Below are 20,374 nucleotides of genomic sequence, written 5' to 3'. Positions count from 1 at the left end.
ATATATATATAAAGAGAGATTTCTTGGAGATATTACCAGAGCCTTTTACAGAATGAAAATCCGACGAACCGTTCAAAAGTTATAAGGTTGATCCGCTTTTCTTTTGTTGACAGTACCTAATATAGTACTATACCGCTGTACAGTTTGAAAAAAAAACGTAAATGCTTTAAGATAGATTCTGAAAAAAGTGGCTTGACAACTACTTTCTTTCTATTGCTAATGCTATGAACTCTAAACTGGAATTTCAAAAAACTGGTGAAACAAAATTTATATTTGAAATCTTTTTTCTTCAATAGATTATCATGCAAAAATAACTAACAAACAAAACTACATACCAAAAATAACTTATCATATAAAAAGTCCAAGTATATAAAAATCTCAATTTTGAATTTATGCCTCTCACGTTGGTTTTTCTATTGCCCGGGAGTAAATGTATTGTGTTAATAGGTTTCCCTTTAATAGATAATTGCCTCCTATTTAAGGTAAGCCCATCAAATTTTTACGCCTTAGTACATAATGCAGTAAAAGTTCAATCAAAAGTAATTCAATGTATATCGTCGTCGTTTTTCTCCGAATTGTCATCGAAGCAGTACAAAACCAGACAACACTTCTATAAAATGGAAAAAACTTTGAGGGGATACTGACCTAGTACTAAGAGTGATTTGTTGATGTTGTTGGCCTCTTTGAGTGTCTCTCCCCGGCTGTTGGTCTTCTTGGTCTTCTCCGATCCTGCCAGGTCGACCAGGAAGATCTTTCCGTAACGCCGGATGAAGTGGGTGGGATCTTCTGAGTCCCTCACCTCCGAGGTCAGGGTCAGAATGAGCATCGTGTGGGACCTCGAAGAGTGCTCGTTCATGTTGTGAGCCCTCACCTGACGGTTCTTTCTACCTGCGTTGAATATATATATTAATTGGAAGATGATCACTGTTACACGTTGCCTATGACCTCAGAGCGAGCTCTGATAGCTTATAAACAAGATGGCGTGTTCAATTCTAACTGAATTTCCCCACATAAATTAGAATGTTCATAAAAATGAAGTTAATTAAATACAACGCCCTATCGTATAACGAATTTGTTAATTCTTTCTCCTCTATGTCTTTTACTTAATTTAGATTTATTATTTTTCAATATATTTTAATGTATTTGTGATATATTTTTGTGTTTTATGTACCTGACATCTTCGATGCATAGTTAGTTTGTTTATGTTTTACATGGCGTTTGGTGCCTGTCTTTGTGTTAAGTAAGAAATATATAGTGAAAGAATTTAAATCTTTGGGAAAAATATTTTCGAATGAATATAGAATGTGTCACAATGGTTACTTGACGGGTTTACTCGAAAGAACAGTTGCAAACGTAAACAAATGCCACTTTTCAACAATCCATCAGGATCGAGATATCCACAGTATGTCAGCTGCTGGTATCACATTTTACTTTTCAAAACTGTTATCAGTTGCATTGCAGGATTGCCGCATGTTTAAATAACGTTGTTAACGTTGAAGCTCAATATCAAAGATTGTTACTACAGACAAGCAAATAACCCTTTATTTCAGAACTATATTCAAAATTATTTTTAAAAAAATGTATAAAAATGTTGTGTCGTAAAAATCAAAAAATAAATAAATAAACGTGCATTAAAAAGAAATTCAAATAGAAAAAAGAATTTTAAAAGTAAAAAGAACACAAATTTTTAGAGACATAAAAAAATTGAATTTAACACAGTAGTTAGCACAGTAGTCACATGTTTGAAGAACGTTGTTAACGTTGGAGAGATATTCTTAATAATGTAAGAATGTACCGTAAAGAGCTCGATTTCGCACGCGGATTGTCGGGCTTCCAAAGCGGGGGAGCCATGCTTTCTTCTCTGAGGTTCAAAATTGTGATGGGATGTCTTTGGATCATCCTCAAGGTTGTTTCCAAGACCCATAACCCATTGCGCAGCTTTAGTGAGACGTAAAGAAACTACATTTACAGCAATAGCTTTGTTATGAGGAATATTTCAGAAGAAAAAAAAACGTAAATAAGTTACCTACTTCCAGAAATATTGAAGTAGAATAAAATACATAACTGAAATACATTATAACTATGCAGTTTCTATCTTAGAATTTAAAATTTATTGTTTTAATGTTTAAAACCATGAGCATAAGGCTTCAACATTTAGAATCGTTTGAAGCTTTAATATAGGTGTGAAAAAATAAACCAAGTTTTATCTCGAATTCTTATTAAGATATACGCACAATTGTTTCGCCATTTCAAAGTTTATTCATATCATTATTGAGTTTAAGAATAAATATCTCGGAAAATTTAAAAAATATTTGTGATTCGACTATCTAAAAAAATATGTACTTTTCGAATTAATTCTCAAAATAAGAATCATTCTGACACAATATCTTACCTTCGTCTAAAACTCCTTCCAAATCTCCGGCGTCTTCACATTCGACTACGAAGAGATTTTCGGCATAAAATCCTTTCTCTTTTGACCATCTCACAGGTAATGGCTTCGTAGAGGGATTCAGGAGGTCAAGAACCTTTAAAAGTAATTTTTCTTTTCTCCTTTAAACTGAAATAATGTCTCAATACGCGTTGTTTTTTTTTTAAACTTAGTATTTTAACGTTGTGGCATTTTAAAAGTACATTTTAGATCAACAGTTCTCAATTTTTTTCGCGTGTTGAACCCTGAAGGATGGACCTTATTTTGGAAGATCCTCGACACTTCATGAATAAATTTCATTTGCGATTGTCACGATAATAAAGAAAAAATATCAATTATTTTGAAAATATATATAATGATATAAATGTTATTTATTATTTCTTTGATAAATAGTAAATTAATGAAGAGTGACATTTTTTATCATACCACTTTATCAAGATTAGTTTTAAAATTAGGTCAGACAGTTAAGTTCACAGGTCTAAAACCTATCTAGTCTAGTTCTTAGTTTGACATTAGGGCAAAAACTGAACATAAATGAACTATTATATATTTTTCGTTAAAATAAAAACGAGAAAAGGACGAAAATAAACTTAGAGAATGCTTGTCAGAGAAACATACTTCTTTATTATTGACTTTTATTTTTATTCGATGAGAAATACTAATGCAATTTATCCTGGATGCATATCCTATTCACAATATATGGTTATTAGAAAAAATAATTTGTTTTAAAAAATTTCCTTTCTTCCTAAGCATTTAAATGAGTTATAATTTTATAAGAATAGCAGAAATATTAAATACATGTTCCTTGTATATCTCCATGTAGGAAGCTTGTACTATGTATTCGATATCTTTCCTCTGTTTAATCTGATTGAAGAGGTACGCAAAAGCCATGTGGACGACACCAGGGGAATGACGCTCACCAGGTCGCAACAGATCGTNAAATACGGTTACGATAGTACTTAAAAAATTTGAATGAAGGAAAGCAAAAAAACAATTGATAAATTCATTGGAAATACTTTTTCTAAGTAATAAGTATAATTTAATATTATTTAGAAAAATGGTCGCCAATGAGTGACTTAATTGCCATCGTTTTTGACGGAAGAATATTGCGAAGAATCCGTTTTTGAAATGAATAATATATCAAACAGTCCGTTTTTTGAGATAAAATAGCTAGAAAAGGTTATATATATATATATATATATATATATAACCTTGAAACTAATGGTTCCGCAACCTGCAGTTTTTCGAGCGTGCTCCTTCAACTTTTAAAAATGTTGAACTGCCGACTTATATTTTTCTTTTGTGTACCTGGCAACTTCGATTCATAAATAGTTTATTTATGTTTTAAATAGCTTCGTGCCTGTCTTTGTGTTGAGTAAGAAATGGATGGTGAAGGGCTTGAAATATTTGAGAAAGAATCGTCGTGAAAGAATATAGAATCTGTCACTTAAGAGAATGGATACTTGACGGGTTTGGCTTACTCGAAATAGAATGAAAAGAGCAGTTACTAACGTAAACAAATGCCACGTTTCATCAACCCATCAGGATAGAGATATCCAGACTATGTCACATGCAAGTATCCCATTCTTTCACGAAAAACTACAACAGGAAAAAAATAACTTTAAAGAATAATAATATTCTATTAACGATATTTAGAAACTTTGGAAACATTATAAGTTAATCTGTTTTGATTGTTCAGCTTAAAAAGCTTCAATTGATGGATTCTCCATTTCTGGATGAATATTTCATATTAATTTTTATTTTAATGAAAAAGTTCTAAAACTGCAGTCGGTGCAGTGTTGTAATATATTCTGTTTAAAAATTCAATTTAAATAAAAATTGTTCTAAAATTTTTTTAGTTCAATTCAAAATCGTGAGTTTAAAACAAAAAGAGAAAGAAGGAATAACTCCACTCTTTTCTTAAGATTTAAATCGATAATCCGATAAAACGCTTCCGGCCGTTTTCGAGCGACAGCTGCAGAACATTTTGTGGTGCTCTCCAAAATAACGAGCCAGGGGACGCACTCACTTTTTAGCTGTTTGTAATAAAATCTTTCACTTGTTTTGAAATTAAAATGCATTGCGTAATTATTTAATCCAGACATTAAATGCATTCATTGTAACTCACCTGTGGTCCTGTGAGAGTATAAGTTTTTCCAGCTCCAGTTTGTCCGTATGCCAAAACAGTAGAGGCAAACCTATGAGAATCGAAGGACGTTAGACGGATTAATGATTTTATGTATCACCCAGAGTTGAAAAAAAAAAATAATTGATTACAGTTATAAATAAAAGTAGTTGTAATTCACAATTACAGGAAATCATGATTGATTACGGTTGCAAATAATTACGCCATTTAAATATATTTGATTACTTTTCACTCTAGTAATAAGGAAGCTACCATTATTTTCTGATTTCTTCTTAAAAAGATAAAGTATGAACATGATAACTAAAGACTGCAGATTCTAATTATTCGTAATCTATAAATCACTTTTACATCAAGAAGAAAATAAATTCTGATACAATTACCATGCTTTTATTTTAAAGACATTTCCCGCAAATAATAAACCATAATTCTGGTAACTAAACCAAAATATTTAAGCTATTCATTTTGGTAATTTTTCCTTTTGTTTTGATAACGGTTTATCTTAAATTCTGTTTCTCAAAATTAAAATTTTTATTACCTCACATTTAGTAAAAATGTAAAACTGAAAGGTAAATTTAGCCAAATAAATGGCTTTTCTGCCAGGCACTAAAGAATCACGATGAAATTGCCAAAATGTTCTCCAGATCTGTCATTCATTTTATTATATGTTTAGTGATTTTAACCTCTTGATATCAACGACTTTTACCAAATAGAATAGTTATAATCGGTTTACACTTATGTGGTTCATTTAAAATACCGTTTTATTTAAATGATTGGCAGAAGCTAGGTGAAGGTTAATTATTTTTTATTCTAAAATATTTTTCATTTTTAACAAAGTTGTTGCTGTAGTTGTAGTTTATGTGCGTCGCACTAAAGCTGCACTATTGATGACAGTCTGGGAAACATTCCCCAGGATCATCCGATGACATGCCATCACAATTTTGATCTTGAACAAAAGGGATGGCACCCCCGCTTCGGTGTGGAAATGTTTAATGAGGGGCTATACAGCACACCCTTAGTCCCTTCGCAGACTGATCAAAATGATCAGTTACCCACACACTGACCGCAGCCAGTGATACTTGACTTCGGTGATCTGCTGGGAATCGTGTGCTAACGATTAGTCCACTGAGGGACTATTTATAGCAAAATGGCATGAATGATGGCTTCAAATGTTTATTCAAATTGTTTTAAAGATGCAGATAGATAATTCCTATTTTATAAATCTTTGTGAGGGGATTCATTTATTTATTGACGTGGATTTCTTTATAAATACAAAGAGTGGTTTAAAAACACTCTTCAATTTTAAAAACAGTTCAATTTTGAGAGCGATAATCCCGTATTACGGTGGGATACTGATTCACTACATTTACGCTTCCAAACGGTAAGTGAAACAGCATAACTACACGGCCAGGAATGTTCCTATGCTTTATTACAAGTCAAATAAAAATAAATTATTGGGGCCTCATCTGTCGGTAGATATTGTTTCTCTGCCAAATGTTCTGAAGTGTTGAGAGAATGTGTAAAATATTTTTGTTATATTTTATTACATAAAGTTTCTTAATTCAATTCGGGATTGAACATTCTTTTCCATGATGGTTCAGACGTTCGAAACAAAGGTTCCGGTTTTGCCGCAGCTGGCGCCGAAGAACACCTTTCTTGAAACTGCCTCTAAATTCGTGACCACGGAAAACGAACTCTCTCCATCTTCGACAGAAGATAGCATGATACTATTTCAATTCGTCTCATGGATTGTTTTGATTCGACAAGCAAATTCTACAGAGTCTCAAACTTTGTCAAGGCCTGAACTAAAGATGACTTATACACGTTTTATAGTCATTATAGCTTTACGGTAATAATTTCTTTTACAGTTAATTACTGGACCACTTTTTATCAGTCATTGAAAATAATTTAGCTGTTAAAATCTTTTTAGCATGTACTATTAATAAATAATCCCTATCCAACTCTAATGATACATTTTTTTGAGGGGCAGCGATAGCCTGGTGGGTGGGGTATTGGGCCCATGTCCACGAGGTCATGAGTTCGATCCCCACCGAACGTAATTAATGGTGACTCTCTGTAGTAAATGGTGACTGGTGCACGTTAAATCTGTGGGGTCACAAAGTCCTTCATGTTCCCATAACAAGTCATACCTCTGGTGGTTCTCAGTTGGAGATGGATCGTTCTCCGGTTCAGGTCAAAATTTAGATCTGTGGATGAATAAATGGGTCCACCCTATACACGGGCAGTGACGTGTGTGTGGCTGAAGTCGTATTCTTGGTCATAGATGGCGCCACTGAAAACAGGAAGCTCACCTTCTGCTTTCAATTCGCTTGATGTTACCAAGCAAGCTTGCTGGTATGGGCGAGTGGCATTAGAAACAACAATATTTTGAATAGACTCACCCATCGAGAGCCATGTCGATGAGCTTTTTGATGCCGCAGTGATCGAACACCTCCTCCTGAGTGGCTTCTGGTTCGAACACAACATGAAAGGTGAAGGAACGAGGACCTGATACGGTGTTGTCTTCCAGCTGTGAAATAACATCAATAAAATGAAACTGAATCGCTTCCCACAGAGTTTGGATTAAAAAAATAACGAGAAAGTAGCATTTTACCTGTATCTGTTACAGGCAGATTGTCCCCATACAGCCCATACGAGATAATACTTTTACTTCCGTTACTTGTAACGAAAGTAAAAGTAAAAATCACGTATTTTTGTTTGTACTTCATTACTTTTTAAATGTAGTTCTTTTAATTGTTTTTTCGTTACTGTTTTGGGGAAAAAGTATAAGTATTTGTAACGAGAATGTCGCAAGAAATCGTTACTTTTTTTCAGAAATTTTTTTTAGTGTTTTCTTTTTCAAAAAAAAATTTTTTTGTTGGAATTTCTTAAGTTTTTTTTCAAATTTATAAATTGAATGTATTATATGTTCTTTAACAGCTAACTTCCTTTTCCAAACATCTTTAAAGATTACAATTTCCCGAAGGGGAGAGGGCGGCTGGTGGGAGGGAACGTGAAATCCTCACTTTAATCGATTTTATGGATTTTACTTGCATATTGATACAAATTTTTTTTCCTAAAATCTTCAAGCAAATAATTATAATGTTATCAATCTTTTTAACAAATTAAATTGTTACTAAAAAACCTGAAAGTAAAAACAAAATTTCTAAAGATTTAATAGTTTTAAAATGAGCATCATTTAAAATTCCTTTTTATACGCAAACATCGAATTTGATTTCACGTTTGGTTTCTTTCAACTTTCACTATTTCAATAGAATTTTGTAACATTTTCCTTCATTTTAAAGTTTTATACCCTTAAAGTAAAATTTAAGGCATTTCAAATAAATTTTTCTTACATTTTTTAATGAGATTTACGATTACTTTGAATTTTCGATTTTCACGAAATGTACTTTAAAATCTCTACTTTTTTTTGTTTTGTACTCGTACTTCTAACTCGTTACTTCGTGAAATAAAAACTTTTTTCTTTTTATTCGTTACTTTTTCTTATAGTACTTGTACTTTTGCTAGTTAATTTTAGAAAGTAACTTTCCCATGTATGGTACAGTCACTTACCCTCCAATGGATGGATTTTAAGACAAGGACTAAAACAGGTGTCTCTAACTTGAAATCTTGAATTTTAGGTTGCCTTTTTAAATTTCGTTTTCTTGATTTATAGCAGAATTTTATACTGGAGTATAATTTGATTGCACAATACGTTTGAAAAAGAGATGTTGTTTAATTAAATTAAGAAAAAATTGCTTGATAACTTATAGAATTCCTTTCTCAAGTTATTAAAGGAATAAAATTATGCTTTTTTGTCGTCATGGATTGGTAATTTAATACTTTAAAGTTGTATGTTCGTAGTTAATTTTTTTTAGTTTAATTTACTTTTATTATTGTGTTGACTTCTGAAAACTGATTTGAATGTATATGTAAAGTTCTTTGTATGTAAATTACGTAAAAACAAAGTCTACAAACAGACAACAGTATACAACAAAAGAATGCAGATGGTAAAATTGCATTGTTAAATTTTGAAAGAAAAAATCTATTAAAATTGTTAAAAAAAACTCTTCTAATTGTGTAACAATCTATCTTTTTGCACGCTTTTCAAAGATACCGCTGACTATATTAAATATCTAAACAACAATATAGTTGTGAAAACTAATTAATAATTAAAAATAGCATACTTAGAAACACCTTTGTGGTTTACACTTCTTTAAGGTTATTTTTTGAAGGTTCTGTGCTCACATGAAATGATGCTTTTTTCCGAATAATATGCTATTTTCAACAACTTGCAACAGTTCATAACCTTTTCAACAGTTCATAAAAGTTTTCATAACTTGCAGCAGTTATTCATGACTGTTAGGGTCAAGTTTAGCCTATATTTTGCCAGCTCCCTCTATATTTATTCTGAAAATGGCGTAAAACGTCAATATGGAGAAAAGCCACAGTTTTGAGAAAATTAAAAGCGTTTGCGGGTTAATTTTTTAATATTCATATACTTTCTCTAATGCTTGCAGTATCTGGGCTCATAAAAATTTGCAAAAAAAATGAAAATGAATCATTCTATTTAATAATTTTCCTCTAGATGAAAAAATGACTCCAAAATAGCGGTTTTTTTTAAAACAGTGCAATTAATTTTATAATATTTTAGTTATTTGTCCGTTCTAATAAAATCCAGATAATTCTTCACTGCATATATAGTTTTATTTTATAATCGTCGTTGAACAGCCGACCCAATGTTTGGGTCTACGATTACCCATGCTCAACTTCCTTTTTGAACCCCAATCCAGAAGACAATGGAAATCCTGGATCAAGTATCGGGAGAAATTTGCTTTCGTGGAGGACTTTTTGATGCAACTAATTTCCGTTATCGCAACCGCATTTGCGTTACATGGAGAGAAAAACCACAAAACCTTCCAAGGTTAGTTTAGCGGCAAAGACACTCTAACCCATGATCCGTCTACCACTGAGAATATTTTAAGTCAGCACTGAGTTCGATACGAGCCGGGTGCGGAAATCTTTCCGAATGGAACCCGATTCAACTCATTTGAAGGCGAACGCTCTATCCTCTGTGTCGCCACAGCTCTGCATATATAGTTCAAAATTAAATGGGATTTTTTTTATTTTCTTGTGAAAAATCTTCGAAAGACCATGCTTAATGGTTAATTTTGGAGGGAAAAACAGAGGCCTCTTAATTCGTGAAAGTAATGCTGCCTGTTTCTATAAAGGTATAGGTTGTTTAATTAAAGCTGCAATTTTCCACCGCCATATACGACGCCAATATCTACCTTTCAGCAAGTGATGGTAAAAAGTTGCTTTTGTTTAAGAGCTGTTTTCAGCGTTTTCTCAACTTAAAAATAAAATATTGTTTAAAATTTGTTTTTGCCCCCTAAATGTTTTTATACACAATTTTAATGACGCAAATAAATTTCTCTCTCCCACTCGAAGTAATACTCCGGACTGTGGAGAACCAAGTATTACTTTCAGTGGGAGAAGTACTTTTGATATTTGCTGGAGTTAAAATTACGTCTCCTTTACTACGTTTAGTTAAAGCTGTTTCCCGAAAATCGATCGCTAAGAAAAATTAAAATGCTATAGTTTAAATGCACTTGAAGCAATGCGATGATTTTAAACTACATACACATAACCTTGCAGTGAAGACTTATCTGGGCTTTAGAACAGACAAGTAACTTAAACATTTTAAAAGTTAGTAAACTTGTTTAATAATCGCCAATTTGTTGTTTGGCGCCATTTTCAAATTAAGCGTAGACAGTGCTGGCGTTAGATAGGCAGGCTAAGCTTGATCTATCAGTCCTGAGTAACTGTTTCAAACTCGCAGCAGTTATAAAAAATAGCATATTATTAAAAAAAAACATCACTTAATAATAACGACGGAGCATTCGAAAAAGAATTTTAAGATCTTAAGAGAAATCATTTAGATATGAAACCGATAATATTACTTGAATGAATATTATGACAATTATCACAAGCTTAATTAATGAATCACATTTAGATATTTTTAAGGCTGTGTTTAACCAAACTATTGTAAAAAAAGTCTTACAAAATATTGAAAAATCGAGATTAATACATAAATTATTTATAAATTATCATTTTTTAGTTAATAAATTCCAAAACAAAATTTATTGAGCAAAGAGTTTTTTCAGAAATATGTGAATAATTTCAATGTATATGTTCTAATATATTATATATTAGTTTATAAATATCCANCATAAATTATTTATAAATTATCATTTTTTAGTTAATAAATTCCAAAACAAAATTTATTGAGCAAAGAGTTTTTTCAGAAATATGTGAATAATTTCAATGTATATGTTCTAATATATTTATATATATCTTTAGGAGTTTCTTGTAAATTATCTCATTACATTTTTGAAATAATATGGATTTAAAGCAAATAAATTTGTTCTAACTAATTAATGGGATTATTTTACTAAACAGATAAAGAGAGAATCTTTACTGGAAATACTGTAGGAAAGAATATTTACAGAGATTTGTCCTTCCGCTGGGAATTGTACGACTTGAATATCTTTCTTTCCTTCTTCTTGATGAGTGAGTGGCCGCACTCTGAAAAAAATACACAAATATTTTGGTTTGGGTAATTATTTTTATTTAGAACAGGATCATTCACTAAATAACAGGCAGTGTTGGTCTAATTCTGAAATTTTAATTTTTTTTTCTATGTTTCTAGAAAGTGAAATTATCTTCAGTGTTCCAAATAACGTATTAAATGTTTTAAATAAAAATATTTTTTTTAGTGTAATGTGATATATTTTGAAATTATTAAAAGAAGTGCTTTTGAGGAATAATATAAGATCGATGTCGTTAGCGGACGTCTATGAGTAAAGTTAAAAATTTCGGTGAATCTTTAATCAGTAATTAGTGCTTATTATCCCAAAGTTTGGGTTAAATGAAAGATCACCTTATTTTAGTTACACTATAAATTGTGAAGTATGATCAAGAAATACTTCCTCGGTGCAACTGACTGAAAATCAAAATTTGGTAAAAGACACCGGTGACTGTAAACTGAACGATATTTGATTACGACGCCATGTTTTTTTAACAATTCGGTCTCGGTGTATCTGGACGACTAATGTTTTGTTCTCTCGAGTATCAACTTATTTAGGCTGGTAAATGTTTCATTTGAGTTCATTTTTTTCATGTTGCCTTTTTAAATTTGGTTGGCGGTATAAAATCGTTAGAAATATTTCATGAAATAACTTACTCGCTGTAAATAGTTTAGTTACGGTATAAAGCAGTCTTGCGCCACGTAAAGGCGGCAAAAATCCTTTTAGTGCATTTTTTCTCTTACTGTCCTCATATTAGTAATTTATTTAAGTATAATTAAATATATATTTATAATTAAATACGTATTTATAATTAAATATATAATTATAACTAAATATATAATTATAACTAAATTTTATAAATATACATGGTGGTAATTAATTTTGGACTACTTCCCGGCCGTTAAGGGTTGAGTTAGACCCTTGTCGTACCTTTCATTTAATAACAAGCATTTTGAAGTAAAGAAAGAGTAAACCAGTAAATATTTAGCGATAGTAATTTTAGTTCTAGTAATTTTAAGTCTAATATTAGTTAGTTTAATTTTCTATTATCCGCAAGAGAAAACAATAAGAAAATTCTCTAAGTATGACAGAAATACTATAAAAAAGTGTTTACTTTCGTTGGAAAAAGATAAAAAATATTTAGAGTAGTTTAGAATATCAAAACATTATAACTGTTCCAGATAATTTTAAAATTAGAATATTTTTTTTCAGATTTCTGGGAATAATTTATAATTATACTTTTCATCATCAATAATCCTTCATTGTTTTTAAAGAGGAAGCAATTTATGGCAGTATTTTTCTGCCACTAAGTAAGTTCTTATTATTATGTAAAGCTTTACTCTTTGAAATATAATATCTTAAGAAAATATCGAGCCAAGTTCAAACTTTTTTTTTAACGATTTAACATTTTTTGTTACTTTTTAGGAGAAAATTTGTAAAACAAAAAATTATTAGCTTGTAAAAATACATCAAAATTTCCTTGCAACTAGATAATAAATTTTACTTTTTCTGTAGAATTAATGCTTTCAATTTTTCAAAGGTACCAATTTTAGAATCACTCTATTACCTTCTGTACGATGATCATGATTAGATTTGATAATTTAAATACGATTAATAGCTCTTTTAAAGCTTAGATATAACTATTTAAACCACTTTAAAATTTCCTCTAGTCTTCAGAAGATTTTTCAGAAACTCTTAAATTATGCTTATTTAGTAATTTAAATATTTTGACAATTTAGTTTACTTTTGGCTCTTTTTTAAAAAAAGAAAAACGTTGCATTCTTATGTTTGGTTCTTTTTAGTATTTATAGCATTACTTAGAATATAGCATTCCTTTATGCCTTACACTTTTGTGAAGTTTTTTTCACTCTCGTTTAGGCATAAGGCTTATACTTATCATTTATGAACATCGAAATTGCGAATTAATTAACTCGATTTTCAAATTTGAGATAAATTGTATTATAGTAGTTATGCTAAGGGTGAGACATATAAAAGAACATTTGACTGTAATTTAATTTAAATACTGTGTGTAGACAGTACTATAGGTGAAAAAAAAAAGTGAACTGACCTGACGACGACATTGATGTTGTCGAAGTTGCCATCGTCCGAGCCCAGAGACATCACAGAGTCCTCTGAGGCGGCCGAACTGGGCCTGAAAAATTAAAATATACAAAATTCATACAACATGCTCTAAAAGACTTATATACTACAATTAAAATAATAACTCACTCATAATAGTATGCACAAAGCCTCTAAACACGTTATTGAACTATTATTTTTTTAAACCTTTATAGATATTTATAGAGTCTTTGTCAGAAAATAAAGTAAATAATCGCTGCTCATTATTGTTGGTTAACCAATATTTAATTGAGAAAGCCGAATGAAAAATTAATCAGAATGTAGCGAAACATTATTAAGGTTGGCGAGAAAAAATGAAGCACTCGTACCATCTCAACCACTTTTTATTTAAGAAGCAGTTATATCGCGGGAGAAAATTTTCATGGTAAATTCTGTTTCACCTTATAACTCATTTAAAATTTAAAGAATAGAAAAAAGTGAGTTTAGGCAAACCTAGAGTAAACTATGAGGCTTCAATTGCTCAGAAAAATTTCATAGTATTAAAATACAAATAAATTATTCCTACAGAATTTCCCCCATGCGCAATTCTGAGTTATCTACTCATATTATATAAATTTTTAATTTTGGTATTTTTGAAATTTCTTTTTAGTTTTAGAAAATTTATGGCTTATTCTAGGTTTTCCTGAACTCATTATTTCTAGACTTAAAATTTTAAATTACTTTTGGGGGAGAAAGAGAATTTNATAAACAATCAATGCCCCCCCCCCTCAGTGGGCCGTGGTAAAATTATCAAACGTTGACAGGTCCGCAGTGATAAAAAGGTTGGGGAACACTGCGCTAAAGGATGAAATTGAAAATAAGCTTTTAGCAAAAGACGAAAGCATATCAGCCTCCTGAACAGCTGTTTGATTATTTTAATCGTCCTTTTGCTTTTCTCCTGACTTCGTTAATGATTGACCATGCTCCGTGTCTGATAAGGTTCTTTATTCTGCTCTCTAATTTAAATATTAATTAGTAAACACTGTGCATTGATTTCATTCTCTTAAAAGGATTCATATATTTTTATCTGTGTGTAGGTGGGTGGGTGTTACTGTGAATGGCCGAAATCGGTGACTTCCACCGGTGAATGTTGAGAATCACATAGTCGCTTTGGTAAAAGTCCGAAATAAATACATACTAGGTCTAGTTAAGTGCCATTTCCCGGTATGCCCTACATCAATGTTTTTTTAAGCTCCAATGCCACTGCCCAGTATGCATTTAACCAGTACTCCGAACACTGATGTTTCTACCTATCTATCATCACCAGATATTAAAATATCGAATAAATATAATAATCAACGATTAAATGAATATCAAATTGGACATAACAAATATTTCGGGCATTCACCAAAACGACTATGTGATTGTTGACATTCACCGGTGAAAGTCGACATTCTCTTGATTTCGGCAGAGAGAGAGAGAGAGAGAGAGAGAGAGTGAGAAAGAGCACGCACGCACACACACGTGTACATATGTATTAAAGGTATTCAGTATTCAATATGGAACATCCGATGTACATATATTTTCTATCACATAAAAGAACTACAGACTTTTTTCAATATAAGGTTCTGGAAGGAGTCACGTGGAAAATTATAAAAAAATTAATAAATCACTTCTTTACCATTTCGAGACCAATGGTATAATACTTATACATTTACATTTTATATGGACCGTCTTTGTTTTCGAGACAAGGAGGTACCCGTGAATCTATAGCTTTGGTCTCATCAGGATTTTATCAAAGAATAGGGGAAGAAGTCTAGCTTCCATTCACATAATGTAAACCAGTCCCCCATGGTTAGTTGCGGTCCCTGTGTTTAACGGAAAAAATAACATTTAGGGTCATAACAGCCGAAGTACTTGAAACGGGTTTGCACCCTCCTCTCCTCCTAACCACTACTGGAGTTGGGGAAGCGATGGGGTGAAGAAGAAAGTTCAATTTCATTTTTACACTACTTCCAAACAGTACTATTCTACTAATTAATGTATTTCTTTGAGAATAAATTTATATCATCCATGCTGAATAAATCTGCTAACAACATTTTTTGACATAGGAAGAAAGAATAAAATAGCCATTGGTTGGAAGCAGCGTACCCAACCATGCATTGTAGAGTTGTCCAACAACCAGTTCACACGTGACGTACTATCTCCTGATTGTCACTTTGCATAAGAATGTGCATGCGCTGGATTTTAAGTCAAATGACGCTCTGCTAAATTTGAGTATGTTGCTCACACTGTAAGTTGATTTTCTATTATAGCGTACAGCACCCAGCAGTTCCCTCAGTTACGTATTCGAAGAATAATGGACTTCTTTTTGTATTCTTTGATTTTATGACGGTTTATAAATACATATAATATGATCTCTAATATATTTTAAAGTAAATCATTAAAAATTTCAAAAATCGTGAAAAAATCCTTAAGTAAATAGTATATCGAATAACAATACGATAAAAAGCAAACTTAATCAACCCTCACGATATATATGAGCTAAAATATAATTTTTCATCATATAAAAAGGATTTCATGTTATTTTCTTTTTAAATAAAGAATGTCAAAAATTTCAAAATTTTTGCATCTTAACATTTAAGCTTTTCGGAAATGTATAGTACTCAATGGAAAACTTTCCAAACGAGTCTCTGATATATTTAGTAAATTTTCGAACGAAATTAATTAACTAATGAATGATTTTTAATAAGTTAATAATAGTTTTTAACCGGGAAAATTATGAACAATCTAATGGGGATTGAAAATACCATTAAAAGTTATCGTGCAATTTTCTCTTTTCAGTCACTATTTTTCGTTCACATATGTGAAACCGGAAAATGATATTGCGTGACTATCCCTTTCATCTCATTTTTTGTGTAATTTCTGACATATATTTTTCCAAATATAGCGAGATCTCATTCACTACAGAGAGGCGTCACTTCTGCCCTTGAAAAACATTCTTAAGAAATCGATGATCTCACCACCAGAGGGAGCTCAAAGCATAAAATAGACTTATTTATAATACCGTCGAATTGTAAAACATTCCTTGGTGTTGATTTATGTGTTTCTAGGACACGGTTTAATATCCAAGTCAAGTTAATTTGCTAGGAAAACTTTCAAAGTACATCCTGGTTTTATTCTCACATTTATTAATAAGCAATGATCATCATGCACGGAAAATGAAATCTAATCTTTACATTTCATTCGAATTGTACACTGAGAGCATTCTTTTCACTTCAATAAATGAGGATATCTTTTTTTTTCATTTTGTTAGTGAAGAAGCATATTGAAGCAATACTTATGTCAGGCAATGCAAAAGTATTTTTTTTAATGAAATGGGGAATTTATTATTTCCTCTTCTAAAATTTTATTCAAATTCATTAGTTTATTTAGAAATTATTTACTAGTATATAGTTTTGAGACTCTAGCTTTGCATAATAGCAGAAAATGCGACTTAGAAAAAAGTGAAATAATTTTTTGAAAAAATTTAACTTAACTTTCAAATAAAAATTATAAATCTTAATTTTAAGCATTTTTTGCATAATGAAGGATATTTTTATTTCTTCACATGTTGATCATGAAATAGAATTCACTAGACTTAAAATATTTGTGTGCCATAAAACTGTTCAAAAGATTATTTCAATCCGCAAAAGGAAAAAATCCTAATGTATTTTTAACTAGACAATAGCTTAGTAATAGCAAAATAATATAATAATAATATTAAAATTCCTAAGTGATAAAATTGTATCAAATTTATTGAATATATAGGAAGCTAGATTCGATTTTGTTAATTTTGCGCGTATTAGATTCGGATTCAAGGTTTAAAATATTTTTCTTGTTTGTAATGACCACTTAAACAATGCTTAATTTTCTTACTAAACCAAAAAAAAATTGTTTTAAAAACGGGATTTTTATTGTTTTTAGAAAAAATGGAAAGCTTGTGAATTAAATTACAATTTACTGGAGGAAAACCAATCATTGCATCAAAGGTAATTAACGCTTTTATCTTAAATTAGCTGAATACCCCTTCTCTGAAAGGAGTGAATAATGAAAAAAAAAAATGAATAAATCGTCAAAGAACAACACATGCGTTCAACTGAAAGACATATGCTGACACGATTAATAAAGCTAAAATGATTCCGATTATTTATTTATTGTTATTTGATGCCCTCCCCGTTTTAAATTCTTTAGTTTTACAGAAACACGTTTTTAAAAGTAACATGTTGTAAACAAAATAAATACATGGTTTCAGAAAACTTGAGAAATAACAATTTGAAGACGCTGCCCGCCTATGCTGCCACGTTAACATTGAACAACCACGTTAACATTTGACACAGCGAATTAAAAATTGCTAAATACTGGCAATAAACATGCTTTTTTTTGACCAAATAATTGTTGTTTCTAATGACAGTTGTATAAACCAGGCTGGTCAGCTATTCGGCTTTTACAAATTAAGTCAAAAAGGTGTGCCTTTTGCTGGATAAGAGAGCAACACCAAGGAGAAAGTACACATTAGCTCAGAACCCCACCCAGGTGGCAGCATCACTCATTCGTGAGGTCACTTCCTCCATGATGTCTGAAGAGAAAGGAAATTTCCTGTACCCTTGGTACTGCTCAGCGAACGACCGCATGTACTAGGTGGATCTCAGTTGAGTCGAGGATCGAACCATGGCCTCCAGGACCGAAATCTGACTATCTAACCACTAGGCTACCACGTCCCAATCAAATAGAGTTATAAGTTACATATACTACTGATTTTATTTTTAAAATATCTAAAATATAAGAATCGTCAAGAGTTTCAGTTAAAGCAATGGCAAACGTGAACGACTAATGAATGAAATTTTTATTTTTAACGACTCTCCTGAAGTACTCCTAAATTTCCTCCTATTCATTCGTTGAAAATTATGTGGATCGAGTGCTAAAATTAGAGAATTAACGGTTCCAGAATTATAAGTGAGACGCACTTAGAAACAGACACACAAACTCTTCACTTTTTAATTATAGATAAACGTGAGATTTTATAGGCCAGTAAATTATTTCGTATTACCAAAAAAAAAAAAAACATTGATTGAAGATATCGGATACAAACACATCAAGATTTATAACTTTAACAAACACTTCGTTTTGTCACGATATTTTTTCATTAATTAACTTCAGTCACACTGTTTACATAAATGGAATTGTTCATAAACTTGAGCTAAATGGCCTCATCTGTTAACGTCAGTGTGTTTTGTTTTTTATGGTTTAATGCCCGAAAACCCCTGGATCCGATAAAACAACATAGGGTCTCTGGTTTCGTGAAAAACAATCGTTCTCTTCCATCTCTGTCGTAAACACATTTTGTCTTTTGTTAGTGCGTCATATGCTCGATGAGAAGAAGACATTAATCAATCGATTACGATTAAAATACTTTATTCGTAGTGCGTGTTAAATGTTAAATTGACTTCTAGGCCGAGAGACAAACATGTTAGTGTCGATAAAAATACGGAGAAAAAAAGGAATCATATTTAAGCCGTAAATACATTTCTTTTATTATTACTTTGATNAAATATATATATATATATATTCAAATTGTTTTTAAAGAGTAGAGGGCGGGGGGGGGTTCGATATTAGTCTACTTAGCTTTTTTAAGAACCTTGAAAACATACCTCCAAAACATTTTCCGACAAAACTGTTATCATATCGTTAGTGATCTTTTAATACTGGACAAAGCTCGAAATGCGTGTTTCCAAAAAGACTGTGACAAAACATTTGCCATGAAATAAGAAAGTTCGCCTGTTGGAACGTTTTTACATTAGAATATATTAAGAAAAACGAATTTAAATCACAAGCATTATCCTATTTTACTATTAAAATTAAAAGTATTGGGTTATTTCAAAAGCAATTATAATTTTTTTACTTATTTAAAATTGTTTATTTATATTGAATTGAGGTTAAGGTTGAATAAGTATTCCACTGCATGTCAAACTATTTTTCTTAAAATTGAAGTTTAAAAGGTATGTTGACCCCATTAATAAAAGTAGTTAAAATAAAAGTTAAAATTTATGAAAATAGTTAAAGCAGAAAATGTGTATGTAAAATTTACACCGAAAAAATTGAAACTTTTTTATTTTCTTCTGTCAGTTTTAATTTCTTTCTATAATTCCCTTCGTTTGTACATGTAGGAGATCTTTCAATAGTAGTACAGAATAAACAAATAAAAAAAAATATATAGTTTTGGTTGTTCACTTACGAAGAGATACTGTAGGTAAAATATTTACCTTTGCATTGATGAAGAAAAAAAATTGATGGGCTTTGTGGTATTGTGGATTTTAAATGGTGAATGTAATATGATTTTCTACAAAATAATTATGTGGCAGAATGCTAGTTTTCATGATTATTATTCCATAAGTAATTGCGCTTGTAATTCAAATGAATTATTCGAAGCTTGCGTAGAAATTGAATTTAATTATTAGTGCATTACAGCTAGAATTGAAATACTTAATTTAAAATATACTCTAGTTACATAAGCAATCGATAAAACAAGAGAAAAAAAAAGTATTTGTTTACTGTAATATTTAATTGATTTCTAAACGTCATTTCAAATTGCAAGACTGTAGTTATGCTAAATAAGAGTAAAAATTTTTTATTAAGATAAATTATATAAAGCGAAAAAAAAACGGAATATCCTGAGTAGATTTTGATCTAATAATCAGAATTTCATGACTCAATCTTAATGACTTTAAGAAGTTTTCGGGATGTCGCAAAATACGTAAAAAAGTGAACTTAAAGTAAAAGGGGTAAATATTTTGACCGCTATCCTGCCTTAACAATTAGGCCATATTTTCCAGAACGGTGGCTCAGGGGATAGAGCGATCGCTTTCCAAAGAAGTGAATCGGGCTCGAATCCCACCAATAGCTGGTGGATACGAATTCTCCATCCGAGTCGCACCGACCACAGTGCTGACGTAAAATATCTTTAGTGGTAGACGGATTATGGGTTTAGAGTCCCCTTGCAGTCAGGATAACCATGGGAGGTCTTCGTGGTTTTCCTCTTCATGTAACGCAAATGCAGGTTAGTTCCAATCAAAAGTCCTTCACAAAGGCACGTTTCTCTAATACTTTACCCAGGTG

At 31.2% G+C, this 20,374-nt stretch overlaps 1 protein-coding gene across 1 annotated transcript in view; it reads right to left on the bottom strand.

The window, feature by feature from the left end:
- Window positions 1-20,374, bottom strand: part of LOC107444496 (kinesin-like protein KIF12) — an 85,089-nt gene that overhangs the window by 41,535 nt on the left and 23,180 nt on the right. Inside the window, exons 2-8 of the mRNA XM_071181909.1 lie at window positions 13,230-13,313; window positions 11,081-11,159; window positions 6,974-7,101; window positions 4,553-4,626; window positions 3,227-3,366; window positions 2,393-2,525; window positions 646-888 (exon numbers count right to left, since the gene is read on the bottom strand). Of these exons, the coding sequence (XP_071038010.1) occupies window positions 646-888; window positions 2,393-2,525; window positions 3,227-3,366; window positions 4,553-4,626; window positions 6,974-7,101; window positions 11,081-11,159; window positions 13,230-13,313 (881 nt within the window). The remainder of the gene's footprint in view (window positions 1-645; window positions 889-2,392; window positions 2,526-3,226; window positions 3,367-4,552; window positions 4,627-6,973; window positions 7,102-11,080; window positions 11,160-13,229; window positions 13,314-20,374) is intronic.

The sequence above is a fragment of the Parasteatoda tepidariorum genome, chromosome 6, assembly GCF_043381705.1.
Source record: "Parasteatoda tepidariorum isolate YZ-2023 chromosome 6, CAS_Ptep_4.0, whole genome shotgun sequence".
NCBI classification, from domain to species: domain Eukaryota; kingdom Metazoa; phylum Arthropoda; class Arachnida; order Araneae; family Theridiidae; genus Parasteatoda; species Parasteatoda tepidariorum.
The sequence above is the reverse complement of the archived record's forward strand: the minus strand, read 5'-3'. Positions and strand labels throughout refer to the sequence as shown.